The 25844-nt window shown below is 34.2% G+C and overlaps 2 protein-coding genes across 2 annotated transcripts in view; one reads left to right on the top strand and one right to left on the bottom strand.

Annotated features, from left to right (window-relative positions):
• Positions 1 to 343: 343 nt before the first annotated feature.
• Positions 344 to 5485, top strand: LOC141289424 (zinc-alpha-2-glycoprotein-like). The gene is made up of 5 exons (XM_073821522.1): positions 344 to 347; positions 4280 to 4522; positions 4676 to 4945; positions 5030 to 5265; positions 5474 to 5485. Exons 1-5 carry the CDS (start codon positions 344 to 346, stop codon positions 5483 to 5485), a joined length of 765 nt encoding a protein of 254 aa, XP_073677623.1.
• Positions 5486 to 21224: 15739 nt separating this feature from the next.
• LOC141289425 (zinc-alpha-2-glycoprotein-like) overlaps positions 21225 to 25844 on the bottom strand; it is a 7355-nt gene continuing 2735 nt past the window's right edge. Inside the window, exons 2-6 of the mRNA XM_073821523.1 lie at positions 25467 to 25715; positions 23305 to 23562; positions 22670 to 22948; positions 22365 to 22493; positions 21225 to 21988 (exon numbers count right to left, since the gene is read on the bottom strand). Of these exons, the coding sequence (XP_073677624.1) occupies positions 21981 to 21988; positions 22365 to 22493; positions 22670 to 22948; positions 23305 to 23562; positions 25467 to 25715 (923 nt within the window). The 3' untranslated portion in view covers positions 21225 to 21980. The remainder of the gene's footprint in view (positions 21989 to 22364; positions 22494 to 22669; positions 22949 to 23304; positions 23563 to 25466; positions 25716 to 25844) is intronic.

Raw genomic sequence — 25844 nt, forward strand, 5'->3', positions numbered from 1 at the left:
TATTTTTTATTTAATTCTATACATTTATAACGCTGACATTTTTGTACTTTTGTGCTTTGTACCTTGGCAATAAAAAAAATAAAAAAATAAACGTCCAGTACGTTGGACCTGATCCAACTACGTCAACGCGCTACAGCCTGCAGCGAGGGGCCACTTGGAAATGATTGCTGCTGCAACTGCAATAGAAAGGAAACTGTGGTCTGCACCACAGGTGAATGTTCTCTGTAACGGGCTTATTTCGCAGAAACCAGCCATATGCTGATGATACACTGGGCAACTTTTTGAGCAATTTTATCGGGCAACTTTTTTTGAGCAATGTTACTTGGGCACTTTCTCATTAAAAATGGGTAACACATTTCTATCTGGAAAATTTAGATCTGTTGTGGGTTCTGTTTCACACCTGGCTGCCCGTTTACTGCAACATTTGCCAAAGTAGCCCGGCAACATTGCTCAAAAAGTTGCCCAGTGTATCATCAGCATTAGAGTAACAGAGAAACAGAGCCGCCGCTGTGCGGTCACGTGGTTCATGGAGCTCTCAATAGTTCCAAACAGCTCCGCGCTGTCTGTGTTTGAATGGGTTTAAGTAGGATAGACAGCAGTTTTACTATTTGCAGCAATTTCGAGTAATTATTAACACATAATGTGCATTGATTATGTATTGATAACTTCTCTGAATACGCTTTACAATCGCATTTTATTCTGTAAGTGATAAAGAGACATAATTAATATGTTCTCATACTCTTTGGCAGTCAAATGTGACTTAAGTAGCTACCTTAAGTGTAACTTTTATTCAATTAAATAATTGTAATATATAGTTCAGTTCTATTTAATACATATTTTGAGGAGTTTTTTGTAGTAAATAATGTGCAATAATGATCCTGACCATTTAAAAGATAACATTTTCTAATATAGTATTTATATTAGGCTACAGTTAGTGTACTATTTAAGGTTAAATACATCTGAATGTGTATTTGGACATGATCAACACTCTTTTTTTTATATGTTTCGATTTAACGATTTAATGTTAAATAAATAAAAGTCTTTTGTAAAGTTACTAGTACTTATTCCAATAGTAACTAGAGCTGCACAATTATGACAAATCCTAACTGTCGATTATTCATTACGATTATCACAATTTACATTGACTAATGTTTAAAATAGCTTTATACAATTGTTTGAAGCAACTGCATACCATAATTTTTATATAAAATAAAAAAGCAAGCGGAAAAACACAAGTATTGCTTTTCTCGTTGTCACAAATTTCAACTGCTTTGGTTTGGTTTCTTTAAATAATAAAATAATAATAATTATATATATATATATATATATATATATATATATATATATATATATATATATACACACACACACACAATATGCATAGGCAGTTTTCATGTTGCGGTTAATTGATACTGCTTTTATCACATTGTACGGTATTATCACAACATTTAAATTTATTTGCAAAAAAATGGTGTCGTAATACAGTATAACAGGTTTAAGTATTTTCTTATAACAAAAATAACTGAACATTTAAATACAAAAAAGCAATACATAAAGAAATTTATAAAGTTAAAAAGATGTACACAGATTAAAGTGCAAAAGAAATATAAAGACCAATAGGTATCACTTTACAGTTAGATCTCATAGTTAACCTTGGTTAAAGCCTTATTATCCACAATGAGCAATAGCTACATTTGCTACATAAGTTATTAATCTTTAAAAAAAAAATACATCTCTTAGTTAATGTTAGCTTATTAAATAACAGTTACAACTTTTGATTTGTTATGGAACATTGGATTTACCCAAGATTAATGAATGTTTAGAAGAATTTTTCAATTGCAGTTTATGTTAGCTAAAGAATTAACCAATGTTAACTAGTGAAGCCCTAATTTAACGTTGGACCGAAACAAAGAATCAAAACACTTTTAAAGAATATCTAGGCAAGGCAAGGCAAGTTTATTTATATAGCACATTTAATACACAGTAGTAGTTTAAAGTGCCGTACATAAAAGGAGTTAAAATAAAATAATCATTTAAAAAAAAAAAAAATAATTACAACAATAAAAAAGAATTTAAGAACAAAATGAATTAAAATTAAGTTAAGAATAAAAATGATTGGGCATGTTGTAGTTCGGATTAAAATGTAAAAAAATAAATAAATAAATAATTTTGAACATAAGTATTTGGTGCTGTGATGAACACCGTAGCAAATACACAAATCTGAATGGCTATTTAAATAATTTAAACACTTTTCAGAAAGAAAAAGCTGTTTTGGTATGCAGGGTTTCTGGGGTAACGGCTGCATTATTTTTAGCCCCATCTGCTCTCAGAGAATGAAAGTGCACTTTCATCCATCTTTCAAGTGTTCCACCATGTGCTTCTCATCCATGCTTGTTTACATTTAGGCCATAGGGCCACCGGGGGAAACAATCCAACACCCTCCATTGACTTTGTATTGCGGGAAGCTGCCGCCTTGGCATTTCTGACTTATAACAAAAAACAGAAAAAAAAAGCTGCTATGTGACAAGGTGTACAGTAAACAAGCTAAAAAACACAAAACGATGATGTTTTAGAAGATGCCGACACAAAAAGCGAGTGGACACAAATAGTTGTAGATGTCAGGGTTTTCATGTTGCGCAATTCAGTTGGATCATTTCTCCAACAAAAGAAAGGTAAGGAAAAAGAGCACTGACATAGACCAATACAATTTAGTTTCTCAATATATCCTCTCTTTTCAGGGTGGTGAAATAATAATTTGACATTAAAAACTGTGACCCAAACTGCACCCGCATTTTATCTCGTACACTAGGTAGACACTAATTTCTTCAAGCTTCAAGGCAGGAACCACCAAAAATCTCCTTATAATCTTTTTAATAAGCAGCAACCACCATTTAACCACTTACCAGACAGATTATTAACAACCTAAAGAACATTTCACTGAGCTCATGTCGGTGTGTTGAAAACATGATTAAGATCATTTAAAAATAGGCTAAAATAGAAAGCCTATAAATAAAGAAAAAATCCAGAGCAGGCCTGTAGAATATGAGTTGGTTTGCCAGGTAAAAATACAATTATAAGTAAAATGTCATAGTTAACTGTTACGTCCCAATGTGACATTGAATAATAGTCTTGATTCTTTTGTGTCTGTATTTTTTTTACCCAAGTTTTTTTCTTTGCTGTTTTTCCGCCCTTCTTTATCACATCTTTATATTTTTTGTAAATAAGCATCACAGTCTGTAGCAATAAAACAAGTTTGCTTGCTTTTTGCCTTCGGTCTTGCTTACTTTTAGTCACGCACCATGTAAAGGTGGGGTAATGGTCCAAACTGGTTTTATGTTTCCCTTCCCAGACCCTAGACATTTAATATCTATGGAAAGGTGGTATAACTGCAGTCTGACATGAAAACTATGCTAGTCATTGTCCCATAAAATGATAAATAGCCTAATGAAAATAATATATGTTAATTGCAACTACATTCACCCCAAGACCATGTTTTAAAACGGTCTTCAGACAGATATTAAATATTAATCCATACTGTAAAACAATTTCACCAGTTTCAACTTAAAAACTTAAGTTTAACAGCTGCCTTAAAATGTTAAGTTAAATCAACTTAAGTCATTTAAACTCATTTAAAATTTTAGCGGGTCCCCCTGCATGCAGGACCTCTGGTCTCTCTCACAAACTAACTCAGGCTGCTCAAGCCTCATCTGCCACAGCTTATTTTAAGTCATCATAAGTGTGATGTCAAAACAGATCGGGGAATCATTAGACTGACCAGCTGGTCACCGGTTCGGCCGATCATGTTGAAAATTGGCTAGTTCCGGTCCCTGGAGATTTTAACCTAAAGTTTTAACCTATTGGTGTTCAATCATTAAGCTAACCTTAAATCATCAAGAACTCACATAATAAACAAGAATAAACCAATAGTGTACATTTTATGAAAAATCTTAGCAAAAATAATAAAACAACCAATAATAATGACCTTTCAACACGCCTATTTAGTGCATATGCAAATGGACAAAAAAAAATTGCAGTTCCATCCCGTCAGTCCGTTTATATGTATAATTCATGCCTATGTTTCTGTCGCAAAACCATGGTTACAGTAAATCCATAGTACGTCCACAGGTGTTAACAAATGTTAAGATGCTGAGTGAACTGACCTGTCAGAGGCATTAAATGAGAGAGATACTATTTGGAACACTCTCAGGCTGTTTGACTAGATGTAATGTTGACATGTAATCCTTAACACTGTTATTGTCTTGCATTTATCTTTCCTCAGAGAGACACCATCTCCAGTTTGATTACACTGTCACCACCAAACCTGATGGGTTCTCTGGTCCTGTGTTCAGTGCAGTGGGTGTTTGTGATGACAGACAGATCTCTCACTACAGCAATGAAGAACAAACCTGGAAAAGAGACTGTTTGGATGCAGAAATCTGTTGCGAAGTACCTCATGATTTTAGAGACTGGTTTCTGCATCTGGTTAACACTCTGGCGAACTGCACAAGCTCCAGATGTGATGGTGAATCCTTTGGGTTTTATTTGAATGATATATATCTATATCCATGTTTAACGTCCAAATGCTTTTATGGGCCTCAAATTAATTATATTTTTTTTTTCTTCTAATAATTAGCTTTTTTAAATTTTTTATTTATTTATTAATTTACATGTTTAGGCCTCCATACTCTTCAGAGGAGAATCGGCTGTGGGGTTGACAAACATCCAAATGGATCAGTGATGAATTTCAATGCATTTGATGAGTATGGATATGATGGAGAGGATTTTATTGCCTTTGATACTGACACAATGCAATGGAAGGAAAAAAGTCCAAAGGCAAAAGAAACCAAAATGAAATGGGACACTGACAGATCTCACAATCTGTATCTCCAGTCATACCTCAACAAGTGCATTGACTGGATCTCCACATTTAATGCTTCGATAAGCAGTATGTGTTAGTCTTTTTGTTCAGAATCAGGTGCTATTTGAGTGATTCCAATATTCTGTATTCATGATGTGTTTCTTATTGCAGCTCCTCCAGCTGTTTACATGTTTGCATCTGCAGCTCCTCATGACCAAAGCAAGCAGATTCTGACCTGTCTGGCTACTGGTTTCTACCCCAAACACATAGAAATGAACGTCACACAAAGCAACATGAGACTTCAAACCTTCAGCTCGACTGCAGTCAGACCCAACGATAACCAAACATATCAGATGAGAACCAGTGTGAAGATAAACAGAGATGAGAAACGGGTTTATAAGTGTCATGTACATCACAACGGTCAGACATTTACAACATCATGGGGTAAATATGACCAAATTAACTGTCATTAGTTAATATTTTCTGCAAGTTGTTTTATAGTAGCTTCCTACTCCAACTGTCAGCTCAAAATTTCTCAAGACATATTATTTACTTGTTGCATGAATTTATGGAATGGTTATTTCATTTAAATGGTTATATTTTTTTGTCCTGCAGATGGAGGTCTAGAATCTACAAGTCCTCACTGGACAGTAGTAGCTGTAGGTGCTTTTGCAGCTGCAGTTCTATGCCTCTTGTCCTTAATCTACACAATCAGAAGGTGTAATGGTGAGTTTATATTAGTTAAAGTAATAATTGACCCAGAACTGAAAATTGTCCTTATTTACTCAACCTGACTTTATTCCATATTATATGCTAAAATATAATTTTTTGATAAACTCTAACATCATGTATAATAGCATGTTTCAAATGTAATTTTTTTTCATTCTCATATGTCTTCAACCTGAGATTACTTTAATGAAATGTGACCCTGGACCACAAAACCAGTGTTAAGTAGCACGGGTATATTTGTAGCAATAGCCAAAAATACATTGTATGGGTCAAAATTATCCATTTTTCTTTTATGCCAAAAATCATTAGGATATTAAGTAAAGATCATGTTTCATGAAGACATTTTGTGAATTTCCTTTCATAAATATATCAAAACTTAATTTGATTATGCATTGCTAAGAACTTCATTTGGAAAACTTTATAGGTGCCATAGAATGCATTGAGAGAATATTTTAAATTGTTCTCTGATATCTACATAGAAGGTATATGGCATAGGAAAGGGCAAAAAATCTCCAGAAACGATTTTACAGGTCCATTTACAACCTAGGATTAGCCCCTAGAATGAAATGCTCTGTTATTGCCTTATTTGGAAGCTTCATGAATATTAATGAGCTCTGCTCTGATTGGCTGTTTCACAGAGCGGCTCATCTCTATAGCTCGCACATGGATAAAAATATATATTTAATTAGGAGCTCTCGCTGCTTTTAATATGCGGTTTGTTGAATCTTCCGCTTGGTATCGTGGATATTTTAGTCTGATTACTGTGATGCACGATTCTCAAGATCTGTAAATCATTCGCCATCATCAGTGCAGTTATTTCTCCATCATTCACCATCATCAGCGCAGTCATCTCTCTGTTTATGTGGAAAGTGAAATCCTATGTGTTGCAATGTAACAGGCTAGCGCTAGCATTAAGCTAACCGTGTCCCTTGAGTGTCGCCTTGTTTAACTGTTGTGCTGACGTTAATGATAATTGGGCGATGCAAATTTAATAGTTACGCCCCCAACATTTGCATCGCCCAATCATCATTAACGTGGGGGCGTAACTATTAACGATCTCGGGGATGTTGCGTAACAGTCTGTGTTATGTTGGAATTGACCTATTTTTCGGTGGTCTTTTGCAAACACTAGATTTATATAAGAAGGAGGAAACGATGGTGTTTGAGACTCATGGTATGTCATGTCCATGTACTAAACTGTTATTATTTAACTATGCCAAGGTAAATTCAGTTTTCCATTCTATGGCACCTTTAAAGGCAATTTGGTCCAGAGTCACAAATATTTATTTAGCATTTAATAATATAAAGACAATGCTTTAAAATCTAGTATCTTAAAGGCTTATGAGTTTATGCTTACGAATGGGATTTATTAAGTGAAGCATATAATTATATATTGCATCATCTCTAGGCTTGATAATCAGTAATGGTAATGACTCACAGAACATCACCACAGGGTCAGGGAATCTCTGACTGCAAGTGATTCAGATCAACTCTGGCGTGGATGATTGACAGATCTCCGCTTGACATACATGTTGCTGAGAAGCAAGATCTTGGATGTGTCATCTACAATAATATCATGACATCAGTTTTAACGACACAGTATGTATGTCACTCACTCACTGTGCAGTAACTGCACAAAAACAGTTTATAATGCTCTTTCTTTTTTCAACGTTCTTTTTTCTTATCTACTTAGCTTTTTGAATTACCTCAAAATACTTACAGTTTTTCTCAATTGCTTTGGCTCAGTTCTCAAATGAGTTCAGGGGTTCGTTCTTCGTAAGTGGCTTGATACATCCGAGGTGAATTGACACATCTAGATGAGATCATCGTGCTAATTACGATGTGGCTAATTTGGTTCTTGGAGCACACCTGTTGTTGATGATTAGTATGGCTGGATTGAGTTGTCTAGGATTATTGCACGTTCGTGGGTTGGTTTAAAAGGCGATATGTATCGATAATAGATACACTGATCACAACCCCTTCGATTGGTTGACCAAATGGCAAAAGAGCGAGCTCAATTTTTTTTTCTCAAGGGGAGCAAAAGCTTTTATTAGAGGGTTATGGAGAATTTCAAACTTTAATAAAGACACCGGGAAAACACAGCAAATGCTGCAAAAGCCAGGAGAGAGGGCTGGCAAAAAGTAGTGAACAAATTAAATGTGTTAGTGCTGCCCATGTTACATGTTTTTTCCTTAATGTTATTTTATTTATATTTTTATTTTTGTATACACTACCGTTCAAAAGTTTGGGGTCAGTAAGACTTGTAATAGTCTTTAAAGAAGGCTCTTATGCTCATCAAGGCTGCATTTATTTGATTAAAAATACAGAAAAATAAACAGTTTTTTATTTTAACATACTTTAAAATTGAATTTATTCCTGTGATGAAAAGCTGAATTTTTATCAGCTGTTACTCCAGTCTTAAGTGTCACATGATCCTTCAGAAATCATACTAATATGCTGATTTATTATTAGAATTATCAATGCTGGGTAATATCAACAGTTGTGCGGCCAAATATTTTTTTATAAAATTCTGAATTGTGAGATAAAATAGGCAAATTTAATATGACGCAGTCTGCTGCAGCAGGTTTACGTTGCTGTCGCTTTAAGACCGGATGCACCGATCATATATTGTGACACATCTGTATTTCTCCCAACTGTTTAAATTCACTCACAGGACAAAACCGACCGCATTTGCATTAATACTCTCCAAGACGGTGCATTTTGACATTACTTTTCGTGTAAGTGTGTAGCAATAACATGCAAAAGTAAACTTAATTCAGTATTTGCACGCTGACTGAGAGGCGCTTTCGTTGAGCGCACTTTGGGTGTTTGTGTATGCAAAGAAACCAGCAGGCTTTCAAGTTCTGGCAAGACTTTTAAACACGTGCGATTACTGAATGTCACTTTCGTAATAATGCATCGAGTCAGTAAAATTCAACTGTAAGAGTCAACTGTCCCTGGACTCTGCAATTATTCCCGAGTCCGAAAAGCTTGAGTCCGAGTCAAGTCCGAGTCAAAACGCATCCGAGTTCGTGACAAGTCCGAGTCCCCTAAAAATTGAACTACCCCAACTCTAGCCAATTGCATGTGTTTTGGCACGTGTGCAAGTAAGTGTAGTTGTCTAAAATTTGCACAATTACTAAATCCACATAGCTTGTGGATCAAAACTGACAAGTTGATTCCCAGTGAAATCGTTACACTTTTAAAATCGTTCTCAACTTCTAAACATTATTTTATTGTGTGAGCCATTACATCCAAAACGATACGTTCAATTATCAAAATCTATTAGGATGCGTGCAAATTCTGTAACTAGCACACACTACAACCATTCCTTGTCTGATAAATTGGCATTTTCAGAATTTTTTTGGAAATTTTCCACAAGTTCACAGGAAAATTTCTGCCCCTTTGCAACCCTACTTGCCATCATAATAAAATTGGGATCACGACAGTGTTTGAAGTGGGCTTGTACGGACTTCTGTATTTAAGTCTTTAATGTATGGGCACTTTTTCGTGCATACAGGCACTTTTGACATGTTGCTGGCACTCAGAGTGAAAGCTGCAGTGTCTGAGTGATTACACTAAATCACACTACCAGGAGGGGTTATCTCTCATCCCGACAGATTGTGAATGAATGAAAATGAATTGTGAGTACTAAGCACTGGATCACAATCTTACCAATCAATCAAACTTGGAAACGTATAAAGAGTTTGGTTCCAAAAGCCGATAAACGGCAAAATCAGTATTGTATTTAATCGTATTAAGTCCATTTTTAATTTTACACAAAATGCGATATCTGTCATGTTATTCTGTCAGGTTTTCTCCCCATCTTTCCAAACTGTGACAAATACCAGTCTCCTTTTTCTACAGAATGTGATACTAAAGCAATAAGCCCCAAAAGGCTGTGGTTTACAGTGAATTTATAACAGCTAAAGGGCGTTGTTAGGCACAGCGTGAAGCCACTAGAAAGGTAAAAATGTAATTCCTCTTTAATTCACTTTAAAGAGTCAAATATCACCTCATAATGGGAAGGCTAATATTTTATCAGATTTTATTATTGATTTTTTTTTATTATTATTGATTATAACAAATATTTCCATGTCGAAAAAATCTAAGCAAAAATAAAAAAAAATAAATCTAGACATTTTGACCAGTTTGGCTCACACACTGAAAAAAAAAAACAGTTTTTATTACAGTGACATTGGCCAAGTCACATTAACTAAGTTTAAGAGTTAATACTTTTTGCAGACATACAATGGGGTTTAAGTGCTTATGTCTTAGCAAACAGTTGTTCAGAGAATAAAGCCGTTTCGGAAAATGTGCCAAAGCAATTGAGGGGAAAAAAAAAACTGTATTTCACACTTCAGCTTAAAATATTTAGCATAAGGCTTTATTGCTTTCATATTGCACATATGAAATTCTCTCACCCTGATCAATGAGAAATTGATCTTCTTGATCTTAAATTTAATTTATTTTTCTGCCTCTATTGCCAGTAGCACCAGCTGTGAGCAAACGTCTGGTTGTGCTGTAAATATTTCAGCATTTCTCTGTTACAATTAGCTGAAAAGAACCAGCATTTACTGACAAAACTTTCATAACTGTCAGTCTTTAGTCTTGTAGGCATGAATGACGGTGCTGATATTTACACTTGTTTACATCAGATTGAAAATATCTGAATGACCTACGACCTTCTGCCTGTTGTTTACAAAGCAGTCACTTGCCCAGCTGGTGTGAACCCCATCTTGAATGTATTATGAATGAATGAATGTTTTACAATCCTGGTCTTAGAGTACATTCTGAAATGTTGAGGCACTATAGAACCATGGTGAAGCTTTTTGGCATTTACATGGTTGCTGCTTGTTTAAAAAAGCACTTTACATTTGCTTCAGCGAACGCACAAGTATGTTTTTTGTTATCATTTGCACAATTCTTTGTTTCATTTTTTGCTATTTTTTTCATGAACAATACTACTTCAGTTCATGAATACTAACTCTGTTGTATAATATACCATGTTGTTTGTTGTCTTTATTTTTACCAGCTAAATAACTACATTTCTATATAAAAAAAAAAAAGTAATATAATGTTCAATTGCTTAAACAATGCAAATAAAAATAAATAAATAAATAAATAAAAAAACTTTTTCAAGACTTGTGTAAAATGTTCATTGTGCAATGGTCTATAAAACAATAACAAGAACAAACAAGAGACTCACAAACAACTATCACTAAACAACAACAAACACAGCTGTGGATCATTCAGGTAAGTATTAAGAAGAATCAAATGTAAACTTTTGAACAGGGTTATTTTTATAAATTCAACTATTCAGGTCAGGACTAAAAAAAAATAACATGCATTTTGTATGATTCCTCTTATTTCAGTAAAATAATTAACATTTTGCAGAAAAATCCTTCAGCTCCCACAAATTCTTTGGTTTTTCTGCATTTTTGTGTATTTGAACCCTTTCCAACAATGACTGTATGATTTTGAGATCCATCTTTTCACACTGAGGACAACTGAGGGACTCATATGCAACTATTACAGAAGGCAACTTCAAACGCTCACTGATGCTCCAGAAGAAAAAAAAAACATGCATTAAGAGCCGGGGGTGAAAACTTTTTGAATAGAACAGAGATGTGTACTACATTTGTGTCTTATTTTGCCTAAATGTCATATTTTTTTCATGTAGTACTGCCTTTCAGAATTACAGAAGACAGGTAACAACACAGTATTAAGAATCAAGCGTATGTAAACTTTAAAAATGGGGTCATTTTTATAAATTCAACTATTATTTTCTATTGTGGATTATCTGTAAACATCTTTTATGTGAAATATCTGATTCAGGTCCGTACTAAATAAATAATAACATGCATTTTATGATCCCTCTTATTTTGGTGAAATTTAACATTTTGCAGGTTCTGTCAAACTTTTGACCTCAACTGTATGATAAAAGCATATTTTAGTTTATATTTATGGTGTCCGAAATTGCACAGCTGAGTACACTTAGTTGAAGAAGTATTAAAAAATTAGGGTGTGAAAATAGAGCACTTTAAGTACATTATGGAAGTGCACTTTTTTTTTTAACCTGGGTTTTTTCTTTCTTTGTACAATCTGAAATTCAGAGTTTTTCTTTCAATCAGCAGATGATCTTCACTTTGTCTCCATCTTGTGAGCAGAGTATGCAACTACTGCTAACATTTTTCACTGACAGATTTTCCTGACACTGCTTTAAAGTCTTGGTTTTGTTGCATTCCACTTCAAAAGAACGTTTTGTTTACTTTCAGCATTTCTGTCCATTTATCTTTTCCCACTAATGGGGCAACAGCTACTGTATCAACCTCAGTCTGCTTTTCTTCAATAAAACCTATGAACATTTCTGTGCTGCTCTTGTTCAATTTCATGAACTTTTCTCATTGTGTTGTTTGGCCCATATGCTGGACACTTACTCAGTTCATGCCTGTTACAGGCATACAGGTTTAACAATTATTCACACCAGTCCATTTAGGAGTGGGCATCACAGTTGGGTGTGCAATATGGTGACAGGAAAACACTGGTAACCAGTGAAGGAAAACTCAAGACTGGACTAATGAAACCTGCGACAATTACCCTACTATCCAAACATGAATTTGACTGAAATAACAGATCTAAATAATAAACAATATTTACAATTGCATTTAGACATTTAGCAGATGCTTTTATCCAAAGCGACTTACAAAAGAGGACAATGGAAGCAATTAAAATCAACAAAAGAGCGATAAAATGCAAGTGCTATGACAAGTCTCATTCAGTCTAACGCAGTACACGGATCAAGGTTTTTTTTATTTATTATATAATAAATAAAAAGAAAATGGAATAAAAAAGAAAAAGCAAGCCAGTGCTTGCTTTTTAGTGCTTGCTATCTATCTATTTTTAGGCCTAAAAATAGATAGATAGAATACAGCAAGAACAGAGAAGCTACAGTTATTTTTTTATTTATTTTTTTTAAGAAAACAAGCAGATTTTTTTTAAAGGATAGAGGGAGATATAAGAATAAAGGGGTCAAATAAAAATGAAAGAGATGTTTTTAGCCGATTCTTGAAGATGGCCGAGGGTAGGGCTGGGCGATTTGGCCTAAAATCAAAATCTCGATTAATTGAACATTTTAACCCGATTACGATTAATGAACGATTATTTTATTCAATTAATAAAATTATATTTAATTATATTTAAATAATATTTATTTTTTTGTCCTCATAGTTCACTGACAAGTTTTGCACAGTAAATATGCGCACATATTACAAGTGAGAGATTGATGAGAATGAAGGGTGCACACACTATCTACTATCTAAGATAATTTATTGAACATCAGTGTTGAACAACTGAAATTAAAGCACACATTGCTTAAAACGAAAAGTCACATTTTTCTTAAATCAGTGAAAATAAATAACTTGCACTTTTGGAAACAAAATAAATTATTTACAAAATAATAATACATGTTAAACGCAGAAAATAAGCAGTATCTCTTCTAAATAAAATTACTCTTGTATATCCTGTAAATACTTTTTACTGTATAAATACTGCTTAAGCTCTCCATCGACATGTCGGCGGAATAATGTTACGTAATGGAGCGGGGTCACCTGACTCCACACGCAGTAGTGTTTTTAAAGGGAAAGTAATTGAAATAATTGACCTGGAAAAATTTGATCGATTATAGGTTCTGAATGTCGATTTCGATTACTTTTCGATTAATCGCCCAGCCCTAGCCGAGGGCTTTCTATTTCCATTTATATCTAGCAATTCTGACTTTATAACTTGCAATTGTGTGTTTATATCTCACAGTTCTGAAAAAGTCAGAATTGTTAGATACAAAGTCACAACTGCAAGAAAAAAAGTTGTGAGATATAAACGTGCAATTCTGTGAACATATCAGTCTTTTTTTTCTCCTCAGAACCGGCCTTTATAACTTGCAATTGCGAGTTTATATCTCTATCTATTTATATCTAGCAATTCTGACTATATAACTTGCAATTGTGCATTTATATCTCACAGTTTTAAGAAAAAAAAGTCAGAATTGCGAGATACAATGTCACAATTGTGAGCAAAAAAGTCTGAATTGATCAGAGTTTATTTCACACAATTCTGACTTTATAACTCGCAATTGTGCATTTGTATCTCACAGTTCTGAGAAAAAAGTCAGAACTGTGAGATATAATCTCGCAATTCTGTAAACAGTCTTTTTTCTCCTCAGAACTGGACTTTATAACTTGCAATTGCAAGTTTATGTCTCACAGTTCAAAAATTCTGAATTGCGAGATACAAAGTCGCAACTGCAAAAAGTCAGAATTGTTGTCAGAATTCTTGTGAGTTAAGCAAGTCATATGAAAGGTACATTTAAAGTGAAAGTCTGTGAAAGTGATTTTGTGCATTTTTGGGATAGCACAATAATGCGTTCACTTGCAGAACGCAAGCTTCTAGAGGCACATAAGTCTGAAGTAATGAATTTAGGTAAAGGGGTGCAGAGCCAGTGGTGGTTTTGAAGGCAAACATTAATGCCTTGAATTTTATACGAGCAGCTATTGATAGCCAGAGCAAATTGATGAAGAGAGGTGTGACGTGCGTAACCTTCAGTAATTATACCCAAATTCATTAAATAAATCGACATTCACTGATTACTTTATAGTTAACATGTAATCTACTTTTTTAGAAAATGGAAATGAGACTGGAGTCAGGAAAGAAAGAATGAGAGGGAAAAAAAACATATAGATGCCGAATATAAAGCTCTGACAATTAAAAACTGTTAAAAGTCTTTAGATACTATAGACATAAAAAGGCTGTATGTTTTTTTTTTTGGGGGGGGGGGGGGGGCAGACAAACATTATTATGACAATAATGTTTGTCTGCTCATGTGTTAATAAATCATGTGTTTTTAGTCAAGATGCTAAATATATTTAGGGATGGCCCACTACCTGAAAAGAAATTTGTCTGGAGCACATGACCTCATTGGTGTATATCTTGCAAAACAACACTTATATGAACTGTATTCACAATTAAATATTATAGTAATACCAAAGAAAAAATATATCTAGGTATCTAAATTACACGTTTTACAAAATGTGGCCCACTTTGCCTGCACCCTAATTAAACTTTCACACATTTTGACGACAAAAAATAGGGGATTTCATGCAAGGACAGAATTATGTTTAAAAACAAATTAAAAGTCATACTTTAATTCTTTAATCACAAGAATTCTTGCATGGCTGTACAATGCAAGTAAATAATTAATAAAGCCACAAGCATGCAACAGGTCATCCTGATTTGTCAAAACTTTACCTGTGCCGTTTTATGCTTTTAACACATTTGGTAAAGCTTATTGTTTGACATTCATTGTTTGGGGAACATACATTTTGTTTTATGTTTCATACATTTTTTAAAACATTTAAATATAGTTATGTAATAGCCTTTTCTAAATTCATTCAAATCTGAGAAGTATTTTAGATCATAAACAGAATAAACAAAGGAGGAGATTTAAAATATCTACATTTATGTATGTAGTATTTTGCTAATAACATAATATTATTACTCAAATCATACATAAAGCACTCTTTGGTTATTCCATTCATTGCATCTAAGGTTAGAGTGAAACTATCAGTAACCACAAGCTTCTCTACCATTCAGTCCTGCAATGCTTTTCAAAAAGAATGACAAACTATGTCAAAAGAAATTGTCTGTATCTTCATATAAATGTTTGCATAGATAAAGTACATTTTCAAAATAAAATTTTGAATGCAAAAATTTATTAGAGGGATATATATCATTTTATATTTTAAACTGCATTTCTTTTACTTTGAGGAGAATAGGACATTTTAGAAAGGGTGTTCAGAAAACAGTATTTTTTATCAAATGTGTGATTTAATTTAGTTCTTAATATTTGACAAGGGTAGCTTGACTGGATGAAGGACAGCAATCTCACTGACATTTTTTATACCTGAAGGTATTGCATTAATAACAGTTTAAGAACAAAATAATAGCTTTGGATAAAATTTGTGTTTTAAATTGAATGAATTGTTGTTATATTACCACTATCATCCATTAGATCCAATACTGACCAAATATTTATATTTTCCCAGTCCTCTTAAAACATCGAAAGACGCTATAATTGTGGGAGCAGCATTTAAACGAGAAAAAGCAATTCAAGTGTCGTACAACGTAAACAAAAGATGGAAGACGCGTCCACTGTGGAAGAAAGCAAAGACGCGTTGTCCCTCTCTTTTGGTTGTAAATTAACTTATAAGCGCAGGTTTTCATCTGGGGGGACGTTCTAAAACGCTTAACGTGAAAAACGCTTAACGTGGCTTAACGTACGTAAAAAACGACCAGGAAACCCTAAATTTGTGTCAAACCTTACTTGGAACAAACACTAACTACTATCAAAAGAACGAGTCCTTATTCCACAGATAAAGTGAAGAATATCACGTTAAGCGTTTTCTCCCCCATAGAAGCCCATTATAAGGAAACAGCTTAACGTGGTTTAACTTACCTCAACAGCGACCAGGGAAGACCAAACTTCTGTCAAATTTTACTTATAATAAAATACTTTATGCTGTCAAAAGAACGAGCTCTTAATATTCAGCATATAAAGTAATCGCCCCCCATAGAAGTCCATTTAAGAAACGCTTTAATGTGGCTTAATGGAGCTGAACAACGACCGGCAAAAAACAAATTTTGGTCAAAAGTTACATATAGGCTAATAAACACTTGCTGCTGTCAAAATACGAGATCTCATTCAGCATAAAAAGAGAATATATCACGTTAAGCGTCCCCCATAGATAAATAACTTAACGTGGTTTAACGTATCTTAAAACCAAATTTCTGATGTTACATAATAAATACTTGCAGTGTCAGTGTTTATTATATGTAACGTTTGACCAAAATTCGTTCAGCTCCATTAAGCCACATTAAAGCCTTTTTTTTAAATGGACTTCCCTGGGGGGCGATTACTTTATATGCTGAATATTAAGAGCTCGTTCTTTTGACAGCAGAAAGTATTTATTATAAGTAAAAGTTGACAGAAGTTTGGTCTTCCCTGGTCGCTGTTGAGGTAAGTTAAACCACGTTAAGCTGTTTCATTATAATGGGCTTCTATGGGGGAGAAAACGCTTAACGTGATATTCTTCACTTTATCTGTGGAATAAGGACTCGTTCTTTTGATAGTAGTTAGTGTTTGTTCCAAGTAAGGTTTGACACAAATTTAGGGTTTCCTGGTCGTTTTTTACGTACGTTAAGCCACGTTAAGCGTTTTTCACGTTAAGCGTTTTAGAACGTCCCTCATCTGGGCTAACCACACCTATTAAACGGGAACTGGTCCAACACCCCCCCACCCCCCCTCCCCCTCCCCCCTAAAATTTTGGGACACCCCTCTGGCTTCGCCACTGCTGGGGGAGCATGCCCCCGGACCCCCTAGGTTTGGGGAACTTTGGGCTAAGCCCCGAATACATCGTCTGGCTCCGCGCCCCTGCTTGTACTGACTGATCTTAAAATATATCAGTGCCTTTGTTTTGTCTCAAAATACACACCAGTAATGTTTTCTTTTAAGGTTTAGTCTAACTGGTTTAGTCTAAGCCCTGTTGGTGAAACCAGGCCTTAGGTGAATTTAAGTGCAAGTTTTATAATCATTGTTCAAAAGATGACAATAAGACGATCAAAGTGATAAGTCATAGCAGGCAATCAGGAGGAGAACTTAGACTGAGAACATCAGAGATTGTATTACGGTTTGAATGTATAAAAATATCTGCATACCTGTGCACGCGGGGTGACGCCATTGTTGTTTTTCCAGGAGCAAGGATCATATTTTCTAGGTCGTTTCCCTTTCTTTTGTCTGTGAACTGCATTATAATTACAATGACAATTAAACTGAAGCGAGGTGCATTTGGCTGTATTTTAACTCTATATACCGCAAGCGCTTGAAGCTTCTAGAATAAAGTTATTTGACATTCGAGCGTTCACAAGTAGCTTACTGAGTTACTCAAATGGACAGGCCTGTGTGAGAGCTGAATGAAGTAATGATGCACCTGCGCAAAGACCGCTATTGAAATTGTAAGAAATGGAAGCAGATCGAACGCAACAATCTGCAGGTTCATGATGCCCTCTGCTGGTTACAATCAGAAGAACTAGTACAAAATTCATAAATTTCAGCAAGTCAGCAAGAAGGTAAATCAACAGAACTTTATCAAATGTCTGTGACATTTCTAGCGGTGAGAATTCAACATCTAAAATAATTTAAAATATTTTTCTAAGTAAAAACTTGATTTCATAGATGCACTAGCCCTCAACACCGAAGAGACATGCCAGTAGGGGAAAAAAGTTGAATAAAACTAAACATCCCAAAATTGCAGTAAATCAAGGTTGACATAACAACCTCTTAAACATATACAAACATGATTTTTTATTTATTTACTTTTATTTTACTGGGAAGTCTAATTGAGATTAAAATCTCTATTACAAGAGAGACCTGACCAAGGCAGCAGTAGGATATTTTAAAATACAAAAAGTATACAATAGAACAATATTACAATAATATAATAACAAAAACAATCACAAGTCTTCATTATCACTCTCTTTATGATGCCTTTACATTCATTCAAATTCATAAATAAACCAATACCCTTTAAAAAGGTGACTTCAGTATAACAAATTAATAAAATATTTAGTAAAATGAAATATTTGCATTGGAGATGCTGGTTTCGGCCGTATCATGTCCTCATGCATCCATGTCTTCATCTCATATATAAAACACCTGCTAATGCATTCGCATTTGTGTAAAGTAGCCAGGATGTCAGGTTTGGATGCACACAGGGCAAAAGTACAAGATACCTTCAATGCCTAGATTCATTATATAACTTCATGTGTGGCAGTAATTGCATTACTTAATCACAAATATTTCAAGGTAGAGCGTAAAATTTGCTAATATCTTTGATATGCAGTAAAATGAATAAAGTAACCAGAACAGTACAGTAACAAATTCTTGCCTTCTATTTATGAAATGTTAAGACCACTATATGCCTGGACAGGGTTGCCAGGTCTGTGTAACCAAACCGGCTCAAATGCTAAATCATAGCCAATATGATTTGATATCTGAATTTCAAAACCCAACATACAGTATGCCAAATTCATACCTAAAAGACACATTTTACAGTTACTAAAACTGTTTTACACTATTTCAACTTTTAAACCACTAGTAGCAATCATTAATTTTGTTTTCACAAAGGAACAAAACTCATATTATAATACATTAGTAGAATGCAAAATATTTCAGTTCAGTTTTTCAGTCAATTACAATGTATACAATATATCTCTAGGCCATTGATTTCAACAGAAAGCCTGTAATTGGCCACTATACACAATCCAAAAACATGCGGTCAATAGAAAACTTTGCCTTTGTAATTAGAAACCAGAGCGCACACACAAATATTCACAGGAGCATCTAAAATCAGTGGCTACAGATAGTACTACTGGTGGCCATACTGTAAAGTTTGCCATGTGGGAAACCTGGAGTGGAGCTGGAGCAGGGGGCTACAAAACATGTGGGAACACTTTGCTGAAACCCCATCACTGTTCCACAGATCAGTCACAGTTCATTTTGTTCATCGGCATGGTTACGGATGAGTAAACAAAAAGTTGATGATGATACAATAGCAGTACATGTAACCTAAAAACAAGATACAGCAACATTTTATAAACGCTTCAGCTTGAGTACACAAAGATGTGCTTTTTATTTATGGATGGATAGTTATTAAAGGATTAATTCACTTCCAGAACAAAAATGTACAGATAATTTACTTTGCCATCCAAGATGTTAATGTCTTACTTTCTTCAGTCGTTAAGAAATTATGTTTCATAAGGAAAACATTTCAGGAATTATCTCCATATAGTGGACTTAAATTGTGCCCCCAAGTTTGAACTTCCAAAATGCAGCTACAAAGGGCTCTAAACGATCCCAGCTGAGGAAGAAAGTGTCTTATCAGGCGAAAGGATAGGTCACTTTCAAAACAAATTGACAATTTATATACCTTTTAACCTTGAATGCTTGTCTTGTCTCACATAGTCATAGTCTAGTCTCAAAAAACTCCCATTTCGTTTTCTTCTTCAACTTCAAAAATTTCCAGCATCGCTCTTTTACATTTTTTTTTTATTTATTTATTAGGCCTATTTAATTTTTTTTTTTAAAGGGCATTTGATCTTCTTTGCATGTTCACTTTTTAAACACTGGGTCAAGACTTCTGCGGTGATGTAGGACGATTTTGAAGTTGGGGAAGAAAACGAGAAGTTTTTGTTTAGAAATTTGAAAAAGAAAATTGCAGATCGTTTCACTAGATAAGACCTTTCTTCCTCAGCTGGGATCGTTTAGAGCCCTTTGAAGCTGCATTTAAACTGCATTTTGGAAGTTCAAACTCTCGGGCACCACTGAAGTCCATTATTTGGAGAGAAATCCTGAAATGTTTTTCTCAAGAAACTTAAAGAAAATTTTGTTCTGAAAGTCTACTACTCCTTTAATTCAGAATTCGGACAAATAATAGTTATTTTAGTCTATGTGCCTGGACCAAACTTTTACAGTTCTGTGAGTGACCAAGTCTTCTTACTTGCAGATTTTAATAAATGCGACATATCTACTTTGTTGCCAAATCTTGAACAATACATAACCTGCCCAACGAGACTGGTTAAGACTCTGGATAAAAGTTTTGGTAATGTGGAAGGTGCATATGTGCCAAGATTACATCCACCTCTGGGATGCTCGGATCACAATGTTATCCATCTGTTACCAAAATATAGGGAACTATTAAAGAAGAATAAGCATGCCAAAGACTCAATAGAACAGTTAAGAGGCTGCTTTGAGTGTACGGAATGGGACTTATTTTTTAATGATCATGATTGTTGTAGTAATTATAAATTGTTGGATGATACAATAGCCTGTTATGTTAATTTCTTTCTAAACTCTGTTGTTTAATCCGAGGATGTCACAATCTATAAGCCATGGATAAACAAAGATTTGAAACATTGTTTAAATCTGAAGAAGATTGCTTTCTTCTATTGTTCTTCTAGAATTCTATTGTTATTCCGATATCTAAAATACCTCATGCAAAACTGTTAAATGACTTTCGTTCAATTGCACTCATATCAGTTCTCTGCATATGTGTAAGGAATTGTCATCCCAAATTGAGAAGTTTATCGACCCCACGCAGTTTGCCTACGGGGCCAATCGAAGCACCATGGATGCCTCTCTTACTCTTTGAATAAAGTTCAACATAATTTTGATAATCATTTAGTCAAATATGTTAAGAACATTTTATTGATTTCTCGTCTGCTTTCAATACTGTCCAACCTAAACTTATTTTAAAGCATCTTCACAATTAGATGTTAGCAGTAGGTTGATTTTATTTATTAAGGAATTAAAAAAAATAAAAAATAAACCACACCATGTTTGTATTAATAATGCCATGTCTGACTGCTTGGTTTTAAGTACTGGGGTACCCCAGGGATGTGTATTGTCTACAATATTATTCTCTGGATACCTCAATGAACTGCAGTGATGATGATGATCCTTCCCTTATAAAGTATGCCGTTGATATAGCACTGGTTTCCTGTCAGAAAGAAATGAATAGCCCTTCATATTTTGAGTTTGTTAAGAGTTTAATTGGTTGGTTTGAAAGTAGCTCTTTACATTTAATATTGGGAAAACAAAAGAGCTATGCTTGAGGAGTCAAACAAGAATAGTAGATACAAGCCCATACAAACCAGTCATAAAAGGAAAAATTGCAGAGCAGGCATAAATTTCAATTATTTAGGAACAAGTATTGACAATAAACTCAACTTTGAAAGTTATGTAGAGTCTGTATATAGAAAGGCAAGACATAGTCTCTGTCTTCTTAGTTTTAATGTTAATACACAGACTCTAAATATGCATACAGCTCAATGATTGCAAGCATTCTTACATATAATATTGTCTCATGGTAATATAACAGTTAAACAGAAGAACAAACTTTCACAAATAATTAATCAGGCAAATAAGATTACTGGCTATAAACAACATTCACTTCAGGTCTTATTCGTTTGTTTTATGGTGAAAAAACAAAACAAAACAGCAATTGTGATTTTTAAAGGTTATACTCATCCCCTCCACTCTACTTTTGAAATGCTTCCATCAGTGCTCAAGCTAAAAATTCCTCTGGTCAGATATATAAAAATAATATATTAATGATGACTGAGTAAGTTAAACTTGTGAAATTTTATGTTGTGTTAACGTGTGACATTTTGTGGATGTATTTATATCACCAGTGTCAAAGACAAATTTCCGCGCTGTGACAAGCAGAATGGACAATGAAGTTGCACTAAACTATCTACTCATCTTATATATCCCTTTGGTATCTTCACAGACCTGGAAAAGATACAGCATATTATCAAAACTTCATCTCTAACACATTCAGATATCATGTTTTTTATATATGTATATCAACATGTACTGATGCCACATTCATTTGCTATAATCTCTATTTGTTCACATTTTTCTTCACATTTTTACTGTCATACAGTATATATTGTTAATCTGTCCATCCCTTGTACATACATGTCTTTAAAGGGGTCCTATTATGCTTTTTCACTTTTTGATTCAGTGTGTGGTGTGTATGTAAGTTACAAATATCAAATTCAATAATCAATAAAAGCCTCCAGTAAGAGCATAGTAGGATCTCTTTTAAAACACAGATATTTGAAATTTTAATGCAACAATATCATGCTGAATATTTATAACTCACCACTTGATCTTCTTCTTTTGCAGCAAATCCAACAAATACAAACAAGTAATAAACATGGACCTGCTAATCCTAATGCTACAGCAATCCCCGGTCTTTGAGGTTGTGGTTCACAGTTAGAACATTTTTTATCTGCAGAATAAAAAATAATAATAAATAACTATTTTATAACAACTGTTTCTTAAATAAACATTATAAATTGTGGAAATGTAGTAAAACAGCTTAAATGTAATTGATTGTGGCCATGCAACAATAATCTATTACAGCATTATCATGTTCTCTTGCTACATATTTATGGTGATATTTACCCCATTCTGCAGAAATTGGTTCTCTCAGACTGTTGTGAATGACAAAACAGTCATAAGATCCTTTGGGGTTTCTGTTGATCTTCACACTGATTCTACGCTGAAAGGTTTCATCCTCATTTGGTCTGATTTCAGATGATGTTTGATCCTCAAGAATATTTCTGTCCAACCTAATGTACATCTCAACATCTCTGGGATAGAAACCAGTAGCCAGACAGATCAGATTCAGCTTACTGTCATCATCAGGAGCTTTCTTTGCATAGACGTAAACATTCGGTGGAGCTGGAGCAGAAAATAACAATGCAATTAACAAACAAACATTAAACTTTCTGTAACTGCTTTCTGTGCTGTCAAAAATGGTATTCTTCATTTCCAAATCACATTTTGTGCACCTGAAAGATCATTGATGATTTTTATTACTTTAATAACTCAAACAGTTAAGTTTAACTTAACGCCATTAAGTTATATGAGATTGAAATAGACTAGCCTATACATAAAAAAGTCATGCAGGTATGAATATTTAAACATTGCTTAAAGTGTAATCTGTGGTGATGACAATGATGATAAACAACATCTCTACCATGACGAAAACACAAATACACACAACAGCTAATTAAAGTCATGCGATCAGAACTTACTCCTAAAGGTGTTGTTAAATGTTAAAATCCAGTTCATGCAGTCTATGAGGAAATTTGTGAGGAAAGGGTTTTGTCCAGCTTGATGATGTATTTTGATGTATTCTATGATTTTATTTGTCCATGGAAGAGGGTGGTTGAAGTTATATGAAGAACAATCCTTTCCATCGTATGCATAGTTATCAAAGGCTGTCCAATTCGTCACTGTTCCATCAAGTTTCACCACTTCACAGCCAGTTATTCTCTGGAGTACGTGAAACTCTAAAACCACACAACATCATTATATATATATACACATCAAAGTACCTTTAAGCCAAGTCATTTCACGTGGCAGCATCTTTGAAATGACTCCAGGGCATTCAAGTGCAGCTCCTCTCTCTTTATTTGGGGAAACATCAAATTCTCCAAAACTGCACACTAAGCTTACGATAATTTTTTTTTTTTTTTTAACTTTTTCAATTTATTGTTTTATTGTCTAAGTTATCTATTGACAATATGTTGTGATTGTTTTTTATGATTATTTTGACTTCCTTGAATTACCATTGTGTATGAAATGTGCTATATAAATAAGCTGTGTGTGTGTGTGTGTGTGTGTGTGTGTGTGTGTGTGTGTGTGTGTTTGATGCGATCTAAGAAAACCCAACAAATGGTGAAATTTGACAATTTTTTTTATTACCAAATTCAAAACCTTTCCAAAACTTTTTTATTTTGTGCATAGCTTTAATGTAGCAAAAGTTTCGGCTATCTGAAGCTGGCTGAGAGCTCCAATTTTTAGGAATATAATTTTGAGAAAAACTGGTTTAAGAGTGAGACGGGTTTTCACTTTCTGTTCAGGGGTTTAAAGAGAGCTGTCTGTCAATCAGGCGCGCTATAATGCATCATTACACAAACAGGCTAACCTCTGTTTTCTGTTATTTATCATAAGCATAGTCTCTGATATTTTGATCACCCCTGTATGCTTAGATAGCAAAAAAGTGTACATTGCAAAGTGATCGCAGCGCAACTGTTCACGCACCGTGCATTAACAGACTCATCTGACTCCTTTGTTCAGTATCTTCATCATCCAATCTCTAATCTCTGGATGTGAAATAGTCAATTTAACATCTTTTAGGGCACTGACATCACCAAGATTGATAAAATAAAAAATAAATAAATACAAAAGTGCTCAAACTTAGTTTGCCATAGTTTAAACCGGACTGGCGGGAATGTGCATTGATATTAAATATGTTACATGGTTTATTTTTATAGGTAAACTGTCTTTGAGATTTTAAGGGAAAGCACCTCAACCACAATTCTTAACATAAGAGAAAGACTGCAATAAATCACTGTTTTTCTGCACTAATTTCTGCACTGAATTTCTCCAAGATATTGTCAGAGATGCTAGACAAGATGTTATATAATAATAATCTAATGAAAATCTAATTTCAACATATTTTTCTGAAAATGTCCCACACTGTAAAACTTTTCCCTGTAAATTTACAGTATAATACTGGCAGCTGGGTTGCCAGCCACATTCTGTGTTTTAACAGAACAGAACTACATTTACAGTATTGTGCTGTAGTCACCAGTATCATGCTGTAATTAAATTTGTTTACAGTATGTACTGTAAAACTTTTCCATTTCAATTTACATTTTGGCAGCATGACTTTAAGTACTGTAATATACTGTTATGCCACTTAATTTTACAATATTACAATCTGTACAATGTTATATATTGCATTAAATTGTATTTCTACACAGAATATATTTTTTCCTAAACCAGGAAAATTTGTACATTTTTTCCATATCAGTAGTCTCAAATGGTAATAGAAAATAAAGGTCTTAGAATTTATCATGTTTATTTCTCAAGAGCAAAGGCCACGCAGTAAAATCCCCAGAGTAAAATCAGAACATTTGGTCGCTCTCTAAATAAGTTGGAGTTAAATTAACACTAATGCATTAGCATTAATGATGAACAACTGTTAACAACTGTTAAGTACAACAGATTTCAGCCATGAAATCATCTGAAATAAAATAATTCATTAAATCTCTTAAGATCTGATTAAACAATAATCACCAGATTGACTTTATTTCTGTCACACATCTACCGGAGCTCTTAATGATGCCACCATGATTTTTTTTATTGATATATATATATTTTCATAAGAAAAAAGCACTAAACTCACCAGAACACACTGTAGACAATTCGCACATTGCCAAATCATACAGATTCTTTAAGAACGATTCTCTAGTTTCAGGCGGTTCGGCAGGAGCTTTGTTCCAGACTCCTACAGTGAGATTGTCTCTTTCCCAGGCTCGTTTTTCATTACTGTAGTGAGCGATCTGTTTGTCATCAGATTCAGCCTCAGCAGTGAACTCAGGAAATGGACCTGCTTTAGTCAGGGCTGTATACACGTAGTAGAGGGAGTGTTTCTCTGAGGTAGACAAAAAGCATAGACCACAATAAAAGAAGCTGCAAAAATGCGTTTCCCCAGCCAGATAGCATGTAAAAAATAATGTAGGGTCGCACCTGCCTGCCATTCGTAAGTTCTTAAACTGGAATG

This window comes from Garra rufa, chromosome 17 (assembly GCF_049309525.1).
Source record: "Garra rufa chromosome 17, GarRuf1.0, whole genome shotgun sequence".
NCBI classification, from domain to species: domain Eukaryota; kingdom Metazoa; phylum Chordata; class Actinopteri; order Cypriniformes; family Cyprinidae; genus Garra; species Garra rufa.

Coding starts and splice junctions, on each gene's coding strand:
- LOC141289424 (XM_073821522.1), top strand. Junction 4,523..4,675: donor CACAAGCTCCAGATGTGATG/GTGAATCCTTTG, acceptor TTACATGTTTAG/GCCTCCATACTCTTCAGAGG. Junction 4,946..5,029: donor ATTTAATGCTTCGATAAGCA/GTATGTGTTAGT, acceptor TTCTTATTGCAG/CTCCTCCAGCTGTTTACATG.